The 17,739-nt window shown below is 35.1% G+C and overlaps 1 protein-coding gene across 7 annotated transcripts in view; it reads left to right on the plus strand.

Moving 5' to 3' along the window:
* VPS13A (vacuolar protein sorting 13 homolog A) overlaps positions 1-17,739 on the plus strand; it is a 102,919-nt gene that overhangs the window by 21,928 nt on the left and 63,252 nt on the right. For all 7 annotated transcript variants that reach the window (XM_015849182.2, XM_015849180.2, XM_015849183.2 and 4 more), the window contains exons 15-24: positions 1,035-1,170; positions 1,892-1,986; positions 2,789-2,931; positions 5,392-5,593; positions 5,680-5,794; positions 9,072-9,208; positions 10,143-10,275; positions 11,056-11,173; positions 13,780-13,918; positions 17,002-17,080. In XM_015849182.2, coding sequence (XP_015704668.2) covers positions 1,035-1,170; positions 1,892-1,986; positions 2,789-2,931; positions 5,392-5,593; positions 5,680-5,794; positions 9,072-9,208; positions 10,143-10,275; positions 11,056-11,173; positions 13,780-13,918; positions 17,002-17,080 — 1,297 coding nt within the window. The remainder of the gene's footprint in view (positions 1-1,034; positions 1,171-1,891; positions 1,987-2,788; positions 2,932-5,391; positions 5,594-5,679; positions 5,795-9,071; positions 9,209-10,142; positions 10,276-11,055; positions 11,174-13,779; positions 13,919-17,001; positions 17,081-17,739) is intronic.

The raw sequence follows: 17,739 nt of genomic DNA on the forward strand, positions 1-17,739 counted from the left end.
ACAGAGTTAATATAGAGTCCAGGTCCCGTGACCTATCGTGTTGCTCTCTGGGAGATGTAGTCTTCTTCTGTAAGTTGCAGATTAAGTAAAATTATTCATGCTTTATATGATGTTATGATGTGGAATACTGATAGCAAAATTACAAAATTATTAAACCATGACAATTTCTTTGCATCTTATGGAATGCATTTGGATAGTGTTGGAGAAGTATCTTGAAAGACAGAATATAATAGTTCAGTTGGAGGGAATTTTCAAAGATCATCTGGACCAATGTATAAGTAACTTTCTGGAGTAATTTTTAAGTACTGAATATCAGGCTACCATGATTCTAAGTTGTTTCCTACCTCTATTGATCTTTAGTTGACATTCTGCATCACTCGTCTGAATCAGTAGTACCAGTTCAGAAGCCTTTACGATTTTGTGGTGAGACCTGCCCTCCATTGGCATTAGTCTCCAAAGGAAAATTCTGATTTATTGTCAGTTTTTTTCCTGTCTCACTGACTGTGGGTATCATATTCACTAAAGTGTCTTTAAAGTCAAGGCTTTTTTTGCGTTTATGTCTTCTACAGTTGTATCAGTTATGAATGTACTTGGTTTGTGTGGTCTGCTACAAGTTTGAGAACTCTCCTGATGTTTGTGTTGCTTGATGTGCATTTGCTATCCCTTATGCCAAAATTTATGTGGACTGGATATAGGTTTCAATTTCTCTGAGAATCCAGTGTTGAAGTCATGATTGGCATCTCATGGTTGCTTAATAGCTGGCGTGTGTATTTTTAATGACTCTTTTAATTGCAGAGCAGTACATGAAGTTGTGGAGTTGTGGAGTGGTTCTTTGTTTTTTTTGTTTTTGTTTTTTTTTTTTTGAGAAGGAAGTGAAGAATGAGAGCTAGCTAGAAAATCTACATAAAACAGTCTTTATTGTCTTAAAACTGGGTAACTTTTGCTTATTCTATTTATTGATAAAAGTAACTGGTTGTGATCCAAGTGAGAAGAAAGAACCATAAAGATAATTACCATATATTTGTTCATTTCAGGCAACTAAATCTGGACAAAAAATATACAAACCAGGAACAAAACAAGATGATGAAAATTCTGGTGGCTGGTTTAGTTGGATATGGGGCTGGTCACGTGAAGAAAAGGATGAACAGAAACAAGACGTAAAGGCTTCAGGTATGTTCATTTATTGGTGTTTTTTCTTATTATTGAGTCTTTAAAAATGGAATTTCAGATTATTATTTTTTTTTAATGTTTGGGCTATTAGATGTTCAGCATTCACATTTTCCCTTAGACTTTTTTTTTTTTTTTTTTTCCCCCTGATGTGATTGTTAGCTACATGTTTTAGGGGTATTTTACAGTTATTTCTGTAGGACTTATGAACTGTTCTTTATTTCTGCTTTCTTCTTTCCCAGTTTTAGCAGTTGTCTGCACAGTGTACTGTGTATAGGGATTTGAAGAAAGTGCTAGGAAAATAGTATCAGTTAATGGAATGTAAGCAATTTTATTTCCATTATTTTCATAATTTTTCTATTTCATGAAGTACTTTAGAGTATGGCTGACTAAAATATGATGGGAACTAGTAAATGTTCTAGAACGCAGAAATTATGCCAAAAAACCATATTTTCATTGTTAGCAAGCTGGGAAATAAAGTATTTCAGAATAAATGTATAACCTTGTTTTAAAGCATAATGTAGATGATTTAAGAGTTTGCTTTGAGTCTAATTATTTTTTGCTTTTAATGCTTATTACTCACTAATGTATCTTAGAGTGGCTTAGGTTGCTAAGAACCTTAAGATCGTCTAGTTCCAATACTATGCCATGGGCTGGGTACTGCATAACAATATTTGCATGTTAAAGATACTTACACTGTGTTTAAACAATTACAATGCAACAGGTCTCGAAGGTCTTATGACAACTGAGGAGAAAGCTAAACTTTATGCAGCAATTGGATACAGTGAAACGGCTGTGGACCCAACACTTCCAAAATCAGTAAGTCACAAATTATTATGTTATAAAACAATTAGTAATTTTATACTACAAGTCAAAATCTAAAAGTGATAGAGAATTGCTTTTAAAATTATGTGTTTGTCTCTGCATTTGAATAATGTCATGCTACTTTTAAATTTTATTACTGTCTGTTACCTTTGCATAGAACATATGCATCTTTTCATATAATTTTAAAAGATTGAAGTGCTTACTTGGAATATTCTGGAAAAATTCTAAATGAAATGCTGTCTAATTTATGTAGAATTAACTCACATAAGTAGCATACTGTTCAAACTACAAAATATTTCATGTATCATCTTAATATATTCAGAAACTTCTAAGAAAGGTGGATTAACTGCTTCAATGGACTCAAACATCAGTGAGAGTAGGTGGAGTAGATGAGTAGATAATGTATGAGCTGATAGAAGAAACAGCATCTTTAAACTATTTGAAGTAGTCTTATGCCATCTTCATGTTAGATACTTTGCACAATACAGTGGATTGCCTTTCTGCTCCATCAGAAGCCTCTTTTCTCAAAAAAATCAGACATCTGCAACGAAGTCATAGATTCGCAGACAGAGTCTACATTTATTCTACCCTTGCATCTTCATAGTTTGGGAATAACTTCTGTACTGCAGTAGTGCAGGCTGTTTAAAGCACAGGAAAAATAGTTTAGAATGTTATTTTGGATGTTCATCTCTTCATAAACTGTATTGCAATTTATATGCATATTTTCTTTTTTCTTTTTTTCTATTTTTTTCATTCACTGTTATAATTTATTGTTTTTTTTTTTCTGCTTATCTAGTATGAAGCCATGAAGTTTTCTGTAAATTTAAAAAGCATGTCAGCATCAATTCGAGAAAACAACCAAACTCCCGAACTGGTAAAGTTTTCTTTAAATGAACTAAGTACGGTATTTACTCAACGACCCGGTGCACAAGCAATAAGGTAAGCTTTCTCCATCAAGCTGGTTTTACTTCTTGTGCAGTGCTGAAGATGGCTAGTAGACATTTTAAGACTCTATAACTATTTTTAATTTCTCTTTTTCATTTTCAATTGTGCAGTTTGGGACCAGCATCATCCTGCAAACAGTGGACAAAGTGAATAGTTTTGGCTTCCAAAATTGACTTTTCTATCTTCAGAACTTGTGCTAACACAGATTTTCATCCTTCCAGTCTAATGTTGTTATATACAAGCAATTGTTGTTATATGGAAGCACTCCTATTACTTTTAATTTCTTTGATAAATGTCTCACTTGCTCCTTTTGAAATTTAATCTGAACAAAGTCAGAATTGCTTATGTGGAGGCATACTGCCTTACTAATATTATCTCCTATAAGGTCACCTATGTGGTGGCTGAATGGAAGGCAGTGGATGTATTCTTTCTGGATTTCACTTCAGCCTTTATTTATTGTCCCTTGCAGCATTCTTCTTGACAGGTTATCCAACTGTAAGATAAATGTTCATACTTAGCTGTGTGATGAAAGGCCTTCTGGTAGAACTAGTTGTAGTAAATGGGGCTACACCTGACTGGTCTATGGTAACCAGTAGTGTTCCTTAGTGCTCAATTCTAGGGTCAGTCTTGTTCAATGGTTTTGACAGTGATCAGAATGGACTGGAATGCATCCTCTGCAGGTCTGCTGATGATACTGATTTGAGAGGTGCTCTTGACTTCCTGGAGGAGTGAGAGGCCTTTCAGAAGGAGCTAGATAGCCTGGAACACTTGGCGATCAGCAATGGTATGAAGTTCAACTGAGGAAAGTGCCAAGTGATGTACCTGGGATGGAGTAATGCCACAGATGGAGTCTGGAAGATGAAAGTCTGAAGAAAAGCCTTTCAGAAAGGGGCCTGGAGATGCTAATGAAAGCAGGCTCAGCACTGAGATAGCAGTGTTCCCTAGTAGCTAGCAGTGTAAATTGCATTTTAGGATGAATTACACCCAGCATGGCCAACCAGTCAGAAAAGGTGATTCTCCTGCTACATTTATTGTTGGTGCATACACACCTTGAGTATTGCATGCTGGTCTCTGTAATACCGTCGTGTAAAAAGGATGTTAAGGTCCTCCAGAGGAGGGCAGAAAAGCTGGTGGAAGGTCTGGAATACATGTCTTACAAAGAGATGCTGGAGACAGTTGAATTGTTTAGTATAGGTAAAAGGAGGGTGAGAGGTGATTTCTTTACTCTCTACAATTTGTTATGGAGTCCAGATGGAAAAGGAAGTGCAGATTTCTGCTCCATGACAACAAAGTATAGAAAACAGCTCAAGGAGAAGTTCTGACTGGATGTTAGGAAACATTTATTTACTGTGACGGTGGTAAAGCACTAGAACAGGTTCCCTAGTGGAGCGGCTGGTGCCCCACGACTATCAGTGTTGAAGAGACATTTAGACAGTGTCTTCAGTAATATGCTTTAACTTTTGGTTATCCCTGAAATGGCCAGGCCATTGAAATTACCAAGTTGGACTTGGTAATCTTTGTATGTCTCTTCCAATTGGATTATTCTGTTTTAGCAGGCTGGAGAGTTCTTGGATTTTTAGTTCAATATATAGATTTGCAGAAGAAAACCATAACCTATTTTAAGTTTTCTTTTTTTCTATGCTCTCATTGTACAGAACAAAAGGCAGTGATAAATGAAATACTTCAGTTTCAGATATAGTGATTTAAAAACTCTAGGGAATGATAGCATTTCTGTTTTAAACATTGTCCACTTTACTTTGGAGCATATTAATAAGGACCAACATAAAATACTAAGAAGCTTTTGAGTTTTATGAAATTTTAAAACCTTTTTCTTGCAGCTTTTGTGCTTGATCCATAAGAATGTTATTATCTTGAAAAAAAGGGAGAGAATATTAGAATTCTACAGGGAAACATTTTTCTTTGAGGGTTTGGAAAGTCATCTTCATCAAAGAGCTCTAAAAGAGGTGGACAGAGTGACTGGAGGAAAATAAAAAGCCAAATCTAAAAAGTACTTCTCCAGATGATCCATGAGCAATGAGGCCTTTAATCTTGTCTGTCATTTATTTCTTCACACAGAAACCCTCCCATCCTTCATCTATATCTGTTTCTTAAGTGTAAATGTGTGCCATCTAATTTTTAATTCTACTTGAATTTCCATTTGCATCTCTTCTCCCTGCCCTGACACTCCTCTTCATGAAACATATATGAGATATATTTTTGGTTCCCATTTCTTATTTACTTACAGATACTTAATAGGTACAAAAGATAGTGAAATGAGAAACAGATATCAGATAGGTTGTATCCTTGGACTAAACTATATCTGAGGTTAAAAGGTTAAAATAAGCTGGTTTATTGGTTGTTTTTGTTTGCTTTTGTTTTTTTCCTTTTGGCTCATTCATTCAGCTCTTATCTAATTGGACATACCTTTTTTCTTTTTTTTTTTTTTTTTCCCAGATTTGAAACCAAAATAACTTCACTTGAAGTTACAGGCATGTCCCAAGAAAACTGTACGCCCTGTCTTCTGTCTTCTCGAACAGTCTATTCAGACAATAGTACCTCACTGTTAAGCATAATGTTTGAAACTAATCCTTTGGATGAGGGGGCAGATCAGAGACTTAGAATAGAATCACAGCCACTGGAAATAATATACGATGCAGTAAGTAATTACTTAAATAAGCTATGTATCTTGAAAAATCTTTCCTAATGGACAATTAATGTATTGTTGTTGTGTTATTTTAACAGAAAACAATAAACAGCTTAGTGGATTTCTTCAGGCCCCCAAAAGATGTACATTTAGAGCAACTGACATCTGCAACCCTGATGAAGCTAGAAGAGTTTCGTGAAAAAACATCAACAGGCAAGTACTGCATTCTGTTCTGATTTGATACTGACAAATGTTAGATTCATTAAGTGTAAATATGTATATCTTTCCATATGTAGGTGCTTTGACCCACATCATGGATTTCTAACGGTATACCTGAATAGGTAGAAATCTTTGATATCATTGCTGAGAATTTGCTCTAGGAATTAAACAATTTTATGTCTGTATCTTCTACAACTTTCATTGTAAAATATGCCCCACTTCCTGAGGTCATATTTAATATTTATATCACTGAAAACCATGAAGAGTTTGAAAAAATACTGTAACTTCTACCTTTTCTGTTTTCCCCATCTGAGTCTATAAAGACCCTTAATTTATTTCGTACTATACATATTTCATAAAAGCCAATATTGCGGTACTCGTCCTCTAGAGAAAAGTGGAAATACTTTTCAGAGGTTTTGCTTTTCCACACATTTTCTTCATTCCTAGATGAATGTTGATTTTGATCAGGATTGATTCAAATAAAGACAAATAAACTAAATTAATCTGTCTTTTAATTACTCAGCATTAAAAGCCTTCCTGTAGTTTCAGTTTCATCTTCACTTCTGATTTTTGAAGGTCTTATTCACAGTTCTTATCCCCATATTGAAATATGCTTCTGAATATGTGGAATAAACTTGTTTGAATAGAGGCATCTTAAGCTCTTTAGATCAGAGGCATGTACAGCTCAATGTTCGTGTATTTGTGTGGTTGGGAGAGGATGCATAGGGATGTTTTTACATAAAAATTCATTTTAAAGGAAAAAATGGATGAATTTTGCATCTTTAAAATATGTAATGTATTCATATTTAAATCGTACCATTTTAAGATACAAATAATGCGTAACAATAAACTAGGGAAACAGGCTGCCCGTGGCCTGGACAAGTATACCCTTCTTTGGGTAAGGAACTGGCTAGAGGGCCGTGCCCAGCGGGTAGTGGTCAACATAGCTAAGTCCAGCTGGTGATCTGTTACAAGTGGTGCCCCCAGGGGGTTGGTACTGGGGGCCATCTTTTTAATATTTTTAATGATGACCTAGATGAAGGGATTGAGTGTTCCCTCACTAAGTTTGCAGATGACACCAAGTTGGGAGGTGGTGTCAATCTGCCTGAGGGTAGGGAGGCTCTTCAGAGGGATCCAGATAAACTGGATCACTGGGCTGAGGTTAATGGGATAAGGTTCAACAAGGCCATATGCTGGGTCATGCGCTTTGGCCAGAATAACCCCATGCAGCACTATAGGCTTGGAGCTGAGTGGCTGAATGACTGTGAAGAGGAAAGGAACCCGGGGATGTTGGTTGATGCTTGGCTGAACATGAGCCAACAGTGTGCCCAGGTGGCCAAGAAGACCAATGGCATCCTAGCCTGTGTTAGAAATAGTGTGGCCAGCAGGAGCAGGGAGGTAATCATCCCCCTGTACTCAGCACTGGTGAAACTGCATCTTGAGTATTGTGTTCAGTTTTGGGCTTCTCACTACAAGAAAGACATGGAGGCCCTGGAATGTGTCCAGAGAAGGGCAATGAAACTGGTGAGGGGTCTGGAGCACAAGTCTTATGAGGAGCGGCTGAGGAATTGTTTAGTTTGGAGAAGAGGAGGCTCAGGAGAGACTTTACAACTTTACATCTTCCTGAAAGGTGGTTGCGATGAGGAGGGACTTGGCCTCTTCTTCCAGGCAACAAACAGGACCTGAGGAAATGGCTGCAAGATGTACTAGAGGAGGTTTAGATTAGACATAAGGAAAAACTTTTTTTCTCAGATAGTGGTCAGGCACTAGAATGGATGCCCAGGAAGGTGGTGGAGTTGCCATCCCTGGCAGCGTTCAAGAGGCGTCTGGATGAGGAGCTACGAGATACGGTTTAGTGACTTTTGGTAGCAATGGTAATGCGAGGGTGGTAGGAGTAGATGACCTTGTAGGTCCTTTTCAACCTTGTGATTCTATGATTCTATGATAAAGAAATTGTAAAAAACTCAAGCACAGTGTATATAACAGGAGTCATTTTTATCAATCTAGAGTCAGGAATGACATTGAGCATCAGTTCTATCTCTATTCATTATTTCTTTTTTGACTGAATATTGTGTGAGAGCAGTTGTTAATTGGCCAACTTATGGTTGGGTTTGTCTTTCTTAAGAGAAACTTCTGCAGTAGTACTGAAAATACTGACATTGTAGGCCATTTCTGAGATTATTTTGGTAGAAATTTGCTTAGATGCAATATGCTTGGCTAATTATTACCACTTAACTCTCTGATTCTGCTATGCTTCTGTTATAATAAGCATGGCCTAACTTCAGAGATGTATCCCTATCAAAGACTCTTCACAAGGGTATTCCATTGCTTATAGAAGTCCAAAAGCATGTTCCACTCAAAAATGAAAAGCTTAATGAAATTTCTAATAACATACTGCATGTAGATTGTAAAATCTTGATTGAGATTCAGAAAACTGCAGTGGTAAGAAGATTAATCTGCAGAATACTGCTCTGTAAGAGACTCTTCTCATCTCACAGGTAGATCATTGATTGCTCTAAAGATGAGAAAACAGAATTTTATCGCAGGTATTCTGATAGCTGTATCATTTTTGAACAGAATTTTTGCAAGAGCTTTTTTTTGCTGTTCTTCAGGTTGTGGATATGCTTGTCAGCAGAATCAGTGTAGTAGTAATAATGCTGAAAGTTTGGCCAGTTTAATACTCTTAATAAGACCTTCTGGAACAATTCAATTTTTGAATCTACAGAGGACAGTGGGTTATCTCAGCAACTGTTGAGTTGCAGTATGCTTTCCAGCTCGTTTCATCTATGCTAAGTATGAAGTTTCATCAGAATTGCATATATCATGTTGCTGCTTCCGCTTGTGTATTAGCGTTTTTTACACGTGGTGCATCCTTGAAAGCTGCTGATAATTGTTGGCCCTGAAAAAAAATTAAAGAGCTTCAATATCTGTAATCAAACTTATCAATTAGATAGCTGTAGCAGTATGGCAGATACAGGGGAACTAAAAATGTTTCTTCATGCAGAAAGAAGTGGTTTGCTGAAAGGGATGAATAACTGTTTGTGTAGATAGTACGGGTAGGTAGAATAGACTTGGCTGGCACATCGTAGATTTACTCTAGTTCAGTAATCACAGCTTCAGGTGCCAGTGATCTTACTGGGAAAAAAAGAGAGTTGTATAGTTTTCCCAGCTCAGTTGAAGTTAGGCTTGAATTTCTTTTATAACTTCTTCTATTTCCATTGCTTTGGGTTCAATTAATCTGCTTGTATTCACCAACTGTATTATTTTTTAGGTTTGTTGTATGTTATTGAGACACAGAAAGTTCTTGATCTCAAAATTAACCTTATGGCTTCATACGTCATTGTTCCACAAAAGGGATTCTATGACTGTACTTCTAATCTACTTCTGTTGGATCTTGGTAGTCTTAAGGTATGTATTTAGCTAACAAAGTAAGTTACCAAAGATGTTTGATTTTTCTGTGACTTCAGTTTATTGAATTTGTATTTTATTGTGCTGGCTGAGTAAATGTTCCTCTTTCAGTTATATATTTGATATTAATTTAAAACTGCTTTCTAGTCCAGACAAATTATTGAACTCCTTGGAATAGATTCTTTCAATTCACAACAACTACTAAAAAGCTTCTGGGCTGCCTGCTTTTAGTGGCCCTACTTGAACTGAATGGTTGGATTATATCACCTACAGGAGTCCTTTCCATCCTCAGCAATTCTGTGAAAATACTACTCCCATTGAAATTAAACTACATTTGAACTACTATGTAGTAAAAGTCTAGTATTTTTTTAATCTTATATTATGAAGTAGTTAGCATTTTATTTGCATGGTTAAATGTTTTATTATTAATATAAGCAACACTTCTGTTACCAATTTTCTTTTTATAGTCAAATTTTCCTTTTAAAATAAGTGTAAACATACTGGCAAGTTCTAAACTAACTTGATTGAAATTGGAGATGAAATATATTTGAGATGCTTTATTTAAGATAAATATGCAAGAGAAGGTAATTAAAACGATAATTGAGTTCATTAAAATCATGAAAGACACAGCTCCTATATATTATTTTCATTCTTCTTACTCACTGGTTGAATAGTGTTCTTCTAGGACAAAATTCTTTTGCAGGTAACACAGGTAATTTTATTTGTTAAGTATATGGTAAGTATGACTCTGCTACTCAATATTTATTTACATTGCTTTATGCCTTTTTTTTTTTCCCCCCTGTGATATTTTTAAGACTCTGTGCTCATATAATAAGAATTTAAATTTAATATTTTATTGTGGTAGGATCAAGTATTTCTAGAACTAGTGCTTTGAATATTTTGATAATTTCTTCTTTCTGTGGCTATTTTTAAGATGAAAAGCAAAAGTCGTTCTGATATATCAGGACTTAAGGTGGGGCAAAGCACTATTGAAGATATAATGTCAAGAGCTTATGACAGTTTTGATATCCAACTCACCAGTATACAACTACTCTACAGCAAACATGGTAAGTATTCATAAAGGTGAATCTTCCTTTATTGTAGTTGGTGTGCCGTTTTGTATTTTTAACTAAAACAATGAAAAATCTTTGGGATGTTCTTCTTTTGAACTTTAAACTTTCAAACTCATGTCATGATTTCAGTCTAACTTTCACTAAAGTAATTAACTTATACTAACCCCCCTATTTTAAAATAAATACTCCAAGATGTGTCTTATTTCTTTTGGTGCATAATAAATATTTAATTTTGCTCTTATTCTCACAGTGTAATTAATTTATTTGCAGTATTTTTCTTCAGTGCCTTTTCATTGCTTCCCTCTAAATTAAAAGAGAGCACCATGAGTAGTTATAGGTTTGATCACTGTGTGAGGGTAAAGAAAGGATCAGAGTCCTTTACTGAGTAAGATTTCTATTAGTAATTTGGGAACTAACAATGTAGAACGAGTCAGAGCCAGAGAAGTCTAAAGCATTTAATTCTTAGCCCTCTGGATCCAGAGAGGATCTAAAGCCTGAGCTTTGAGTACAATGTATATTAAGAACTAGGCCCTTAGAAGTCTGCACCCTTGTTTGGGTAGGTGTTTTGATGTGAATAGCGAAAAGTATTAAGTACTCCTGTGTATCTGAAGTCCTCAGGATTTGTAATATACTTATGTTGAAGAGATTTGCATCTCTTCAAGAAACTATATAACATGAATGTTTAACAATGTATATTAATATTAGATCCTTTAATTCTGTAAAACTTGTCGTGATAAGAAATGTTTTAATCACAGAATTTCTCTGCTCTTCTAGATGAGAACTGGCAAGAGGCTCGTAAGCTGAAATACTCATCTCAACATATCTTGCAGCCTTTGGATGTAAAAGTGGAATTTGGTAGGGCTATGGTTGTCACTGATGCAAGAATGCCCAAGTAAGTCTTTTTCCTATTTTCAAATTTTACACTAATTTAAATTTTTAGAAGGGAATAAAAGGAAAACAAGTTTAAAAGTGTAAGTCTCATTCTGTTTTACATGTGAATCTAAGTAGTAAGATATCTGTATCGAGAAAAGTAGAGAATAGATCCATGAAGTTGCCAGATATAGATGAGGTTGAATGTTATGTAGTTATACAATAGATATTTTATTAAGTATACTAATACTTGTTCTAATTCAGTCTGTCTTTCTGATAGCCACTTTTCAATCCTCATTGGAAATACTTAGGGGCAAGAAATCTTAATTTTCATTGCCTCTCTTNAACATCACAAAATAGTTTGAAAAGTAAAGTGCTGTCATATTCCTTTACTTAGATTATTTGTTAAGTTTGTTTATCTGCCAGAGATCATTTCTCAAGAAAACTTTTCTTAATATATTGACTGTGTATTTAGGCTTGTTCAGCAAAAGAAAAAAAAATAAATAAAATTAGTTCCAGAAGTAATACTCAAAAGATGCAGGTTACAGACTTGATGTCTAAGACCATTGAGTCAAAGGGGCAAAGATTAAATTTTTATTTTGGAAGAACCATCTTCCCCAGTGCTAAAAATCATTTTTTACATACTCGTGAAGCAACACAGTAGTGAATTTTGAGATAATTTATTATATTTAGTTGTTAATAAGAATCACTACCTTCTGCTACATCAGACTAGCTTATGCTCACTTCTTATATCTGTTCGAAATTCAGTTTTTGTTAGGCACTAAATGGCATAGAAGTAGTCATAGGCAGTTGTAATTTTTTTTCCTTTTAAGCAAGGTAAAGGGGCAAACAAGGAAATAAAAGGAATCTGAAGAATTTAGGATTTGCTTACTTAGAAAAAGATCAAAAATAATGTACCTTGGAAGCGCTGTGTATTGTGAACACAGGGCATTGATTGTTATGGTACTATGGTGCCATCTCCTGGAAAGCTGAGATGCTAGTTTCTGAAATTTGATACTTGAAATGATAAAATAACATATTCTTTCCCACCCTACCTTTTCTTGGTTGATGGAGAAGGTGCAGTAAGGGAAATAAAAAGGACAGAAGCAAGCTTGAGTTGTCATTTCTATGGTCATGTAACAAACTGTTGTTTTAATGTAGGTTTGTTATTGAGCTATAATGGTATGAAACAGATTATAAAGCATCTACTTTTAGTGAGAATCGTATTGTATTACCACCTAACTGTCATAACTAGCAAATATTTCTTTTAGCTGCTTATCTCTGTTAAATATGATTCCGGAAATTTTTTCCCAATGAATATTATTTCTGTACTCTGTATTCTCATATGATCATTTACATGACAGTGTGTGGTTTCTTCCTGTGTCAAGACATTTGAAAATTTTGCTTCTGCTTTTGAAGTAGTATGCTCTGGAGATCAGTTAGTGCTTCTTTCTGAGTAACTATTTTGTTTGCAACAGTTTGAATGCAATAAACCATATAATATAAACCACTATACCATAGAGAGCTGCTAACTGCAACTATTTTCTTAACCATCAAGAAGAGCAAAATGTCAGTCTAGCATTTTGATACCAGGAGTTCATGATGACAGATTTTTGTTTGTTTGTTTGTTTTGCATTTAATTCATTTTCCTGGTGGATTCTGTAGTTTACGTTACTGTAGTCTAAGGTCACCTACCAGTCCTGGAATGAATAGGACAGCAGCTTTTTACCCAAGTGTGGAAACTTTCTCTTATTTAAATGCTTTGTTGATGCTGCCTCTTTCCTGAAGTTCTATAAAAGCTTCATTAAAAGAATAACAATGAACTCACCTTCTGTACAAGTATATCCTATTATGGTTGCGTGATAAACTTTTACATTTACTTATATATTTCACAATCTGTTCTGCTGCTGATTTTAACTCTCACTATTCAAACATATTAGTACTATGTTGGTTGCTCTAAAAATAACACTTCCTGTTTCTTTCCATGGAAACTACAACAGATACAGAAAGTGCCATAATACTATTAGACAGAGCAAATTCTCAGCTAAATAACTCTATTTTTTCAACTGGACTATACATTTTCACCATCTATGAACAAGTGTTTGCATACTGCTCTCATTAATAGCTGCATCAGTGGAAGTGACTCACTGTTTCCCAGTTGCTATGACAGCATAATTGCTTGGAAAACGTTGCCTATGCCGTCCAACTTTCTCAGTGCTCACATCTACTCTTTGGTCTCCATTAATGTTCAACAAGTGTTGCTGAATGTCAGCAGGTTCTGTTTTTTCCACATGGAGGAATTCAAACGCACACCTTTGTTTCATACGCACTGCCATACCAGATGCTGTTTTGTCAGGCTACCCTCTGCTGCCATCTGTCACATGGCAACAAAAATGTCTCAGGATATTGGCAGGAAGGTCCAACCTCTACTACTAACCACCAACCACTAGTGACAGGATGAGAGGTAATGACTGCTAGTCATGCCATGAGAGGTACAGTTTAAATATTAGGAGTGGTAACGCATTGGAATAGGCTGCCTAGGGAAGTCATGCAGTATATTTCAGAAGAAAATGAATATGAAACTTCAATGAAATGCTTTTCATTTATCAGTGATTAATTCTCTAACAGGTTCAAGCTGTCTGGACAACTTCCTTTACTTTCTGTCCAAATATCGGACCAAAAGCTGAAAAGTATCTTGGAGCTAGTTGATAGCATTCCTAAAGCAGAGAGTTCTCCTGCTACCAGCCCTCCTCCAAAAATAGCAGAGGTAAGGCTTTTAGAAATTGTTGCATAGATTTCATTGGAAAAACAAATTCCTACAGTTATCAAATGAGCAGAGTGAAGTGGAGATCAAGAATTTATTTTGCATATCTTGAAAGTCATAACCAACTCTATAAAGTCATAGAAATTTTTCTTGTTCTCTAGTTTGTGTTTATTATGATCTTTGGGCAATAGTTATTGGATAGCTGTCCAGTTGCTGATTTGTTTTTAAAAACCTACAACAAATCATCTCTTTTACAACTCTGGTAATTACTTTGTTATTTTGATTGGTCTTCTTCTATGCATGTGCTTACTTTAGTTGAAATTTAGTTCAATTTTACCTCCAAATTTACGGTATGTTGTAGTATTACAGACTTTTGGTTAAGCTGCACTGTTTAGAGAAAGAAATAGCAAAAACTTTGTAGTTTTAAAAAGTTTACATATTATATGAACTGAGCAGCAGTTTAATTTTAAAAGAAAAATTAAAATAACACCTAGCAGTAGGTAATGTTGGCTGAACAGTGCTTGCTTAATGAAACTCATCTCTCACTGCTTCAGTTTAGCTGACTTCACAGCTCCTCTCAGCTTTTCTTTATTCAGGTAACACTCTGGAGTTAAGGTCAGTCCTGTCTTGGTTTTTGTAAGGCTTAGATATGTGAATTCTGGATCTAATTCCCCACACCCCTCCTTTAGTGAAAATGTTAAGAAACAGTGTTTTATGTTTTTGTTTTTTTTTTTAATTTTTATTCATTTTTGTTTGAGTCAAGGGACTGCCAAGAGTTTATTTTTAACGTTTGATACCACCTGTTCTTAATAATATTACAAAATGAACTCAAAATTGCTAGTTTTTATCATCACTCTAATCTGCATGATCTGGCTATGTTTTGTATATATATATTTTTAAGACAGTTCTATCATAAAATACACAAATCTCAACATCAAAGACAAAACTGGGCTATGATTGTGTGACTTATAAATACTGCTAGTTATCTGCTATTTAATCTTTCCTGTACTTGAGTCTAAAGGAATAATTGTTCACTTCAAGTTTGGAAGTTATTTCAAAATTACCTTTCCATCTTTATTCATTATACAAGTTATTCTACTTTTTTTCCTGATGGCCACTGCTGTGACTTCTGCTGTTGTTTCTCTGGCTTGTATTAGCATAATATTCAATAGCTGTACACACATGTGACTAGCCATACATACCTATTGAAAATGTGTGCAGCATGAGGTTTGTAGTTCCTGCAATCTTTTAAGTGGTAACATGAATATTCTAGCTAGTTCTGACCTGCTGTTTTACTCTTCATGTGCTATTGGTATCCCTAGTCAAAAGCTATGCTAATCTCTGCTGTTTTGTGCGACTAAACACTGGAAAAAAAAATAAAAAAATCAAGGGATATGATTTAGAGTTTAACAAAAATAAAATGCTCGCATATCTAATGACTGTCCTGCATTTCATAACACTGCATATAATTGAACTTAATTACAGAATTTCATTACCATATCATATGAAAAACCTTTAAGTAACTTCATGCTTTATACTCCTCATACTTTTTTTTTTTTTTTTTTTTTGTTACATACAGAATCAGATAGTCACTTTGAATGTGGCTCATTGGGTGCAGTGTATTAAAACCTGTGACTAAACTTACCTGCTTAAGCTTCCATTTACTATAGGGCTTAGCAGACTCCAATTGCTGATATTAACTTCAGTTAATTTGAATGGAATTGATGTTTAGGTGGCGGCAGATGTAATTTCATGCCTTTATCCCCATAGCTGAAAGACTTATTAACTTTGTTGCCATCACAACATTTTGAAATGAAAAAGATGACAAATCTTTCTTCAGCACTCCAGGTGTGAAACTTGCCTTTTACATTTTGGAATAGTGGAGGAATTATTATTGCAGTGCGAAAACAGATAACACTTCTGAACAGATCTTTCTAGGCTGTTGAACTTTGGAAGTTTTCCTCCTTTGCTGTGAAAGACTTCCATTATTTTGATACAGTGGAGTTAGGCCTTACAAGCTGTTCTCTCTTTACAAAATTAAAGTCTTACAGATGAGACACAGTTGCAAGACTCAATGCACGTATCACTCACAATACACGGAGTAAAGTCAAATAGGTAGATGAAGACTGGGAGGAAAGACTGGAAAGATAGTTAAAATGTGAAGAGTACGATGAAAAGTCTTGCTGATGCACTGAGTCTTGCTAATGCACTGGAAGCAATGTTCATTCAAAGACAAGAATTTATTTGGCACAGCACTTCAGTTTCTGTAAGATACTGAGAGCTACTAAATAAATATGACTAGTCTTATGTATCAGTACTACTGCCATCTGTGCTATCCAGAGCCCAATTTAATCAAGAGTATACAGACAATGAACGTGTCTTCCTTATGTTAGTAGTCAGTGCAAGGACTATGCTAAACACGTGGAACATGCAGAGTGTTTTTTATGAACTCAAACCTGCAATTCTGATTTCTGGGGCTTTATGTGAAATCTTGAACAAACTGTTTGATTACCTCTTCTAACATAATTTTTTTTTCTTTTTTTTTTTTTTTTTTCCCAGAAATAGAGGGAAGGTTCTTGTTTCCTTTTGTCCATGTAGTGGCACAACAGTGAAATTTTGCATATATTCAGTTATTTCTGAAGGTTGTAGTCAACTATATCTAACAATTTCATACAGATAGAGTTTGTTACTCCAGGCACATGAAGAAACTTGGAAACAAGTTCTGTCTGGCATCCTGTTTTCTCTACTTTTTCCTTTTTACTACCGCTAGTATTGAGTGATTTTTATGAAAAGCAGCTAGACCTTAGGATCTGGGAGACTTGATGTTTGAATCTCTTCTCTTTGTTTTCAGATATATTCTTTCTGCAGCTATTTGAATATGTAAAACCCACCGATTCTACTTTATTTAGTCCCGATTCTTTCCTGTCCTTTTAATTATTAGGAACATGTTCTACTACATTGTAAGAATATGTTGTACAGTAAGACTAATTTCTTTAAATTGTAAGGTTTCTACAAAGTAGTGTATGTGCATGTATAGCAGAAATGAGGAATTCAAGTAAAAAATGTTATGGTGTCTCCCACTTCAGGCCGCAATGTCACCTGTGCTCTCTGCACCACATTTATCACAGCTTCCTGTTTTGGATCTTCATTCAATTGCAGAGTCAGGTAATACAGTCTGTTATAAAGTCTGATTTAATGAACAGTTCAAATTAAGTTTATAAGCTCATATGCATTTCCATGTCAGATGTCATTTTGTCAGGCTGCCCTTCTGCTGCTATCTGTTGCATGACAAGAAATATAGCAGGATATTGGCAGGAAAGTGCGACCTCTACATTATGGTCTAATAAAGTAGAATAGGAGGCATTACTTTTGGAGTGGCCTTTGTAGTTCACAAACAGTAATAAAATTATCAACTAAGTAAATTGTTTCTGCTGTGATGTAATTACTTTATATTCAGTTTCTGTACAGTGTGTGTACAGATATGAGACATGTTCATGTGTTTCTTGTATGTTACCCCCTTTTAAATGCCCAAAAGTAAAGTGCCTCACTTCTAATTTTAATTAGAATGTGATGAGAGTAAATACTACAACAGTTAGTTTGATAAAATAATAGTGAGTTTGAGTGAATCAGGTTCGGTTTTATATTTTATTATGCTTGCACCTGTGTAATCATTTTAAATGACTCCTATTTTTCTGCCTTCTCCCAGACTCCAGGGGATTTTTAAAGTGTAGAAGATATCTCCCCATGTCCTCTGTTCATTTTTGTTAGAAGAAAGATACTTGTTCCATGGGTATCTTTAATTTCACTGATTATGATTTCTAGGA

Source organism: Coturnix japonica, chromosome Z (genome assembly GCF_001577835.2).
Source record: "Coturnix japonica isolate 7356 chromosome Z, Coturnix japonica 2.1, whole genome shotgun sequence".
Classification (NCBI taxonomy): Eukaryota; Metazoa; Chordata; class Aves; order Galliformes; family Phasianidae; genus Coturnix; species Coturnix japonica.